This window comes from Ogataea philodendri (genome assembly GCF_020536065.1).
Source record: "Ogataea philodendri strain CBS6075 chromosome Unknown scaffold289, whole genome shotgun sequence".
Lineage (NCBI taxonomy): Eukaryota > Fungi > Ascomycota > Pichiomycetes > Pichiales > Pichiaceae > Ogataea > Ogataea philodendri.
In genome coordinates, this window is record NW_025764001.1 from 1 (window position 1) to 321 (window position 321).

The window sequence follows — 321 nt, forward strand, 5'->3', positions numbered from 1 at the left end:
TGTTGATAAATCTATCATCGAGGGTGCTCTACAGGATTTTGCATCTGAAAGAGTTTCTAATGAGGAAACTATTCAAACTATCAAGAAAATGTATGAAATTTCCCAAAATCCAAAGAAGTATGTCTTGGATCCTCATACAGCCGTTGGTGTTTGTGCCACCGAAAGATTGATCAAGAAAGATAACGATAAGGAGATTCAATATGTTTCCCTGTCAACAGCCCACCCAGCCAAGTTTGCCGAAGCTGTTAACCAAGCTTTGTCCTCCTTTGATGGCTACTCATTCGAATCTGACGTTCTGCCAGCTGAATTGAAGAGATTGTC

At 40.5% G+C, this 321-nt stretch overlaps 1 protein-coding gene across 1 annotated transcript; it reads left to right on the forward strand.

Moving 5' to 3' along the window:
- OGAPHI_003561 (uncharacterized protein) lies at positions 1-321 on the forward strand (the record flags this gene model as incomplete). The annotated part of the gene is made up of 1 exon (XM_046204548.1): positions 1-321. A coding segment is annotated over one exon (321 nt), but the record flags the coding sequence as incomplete, so codon positions are not given.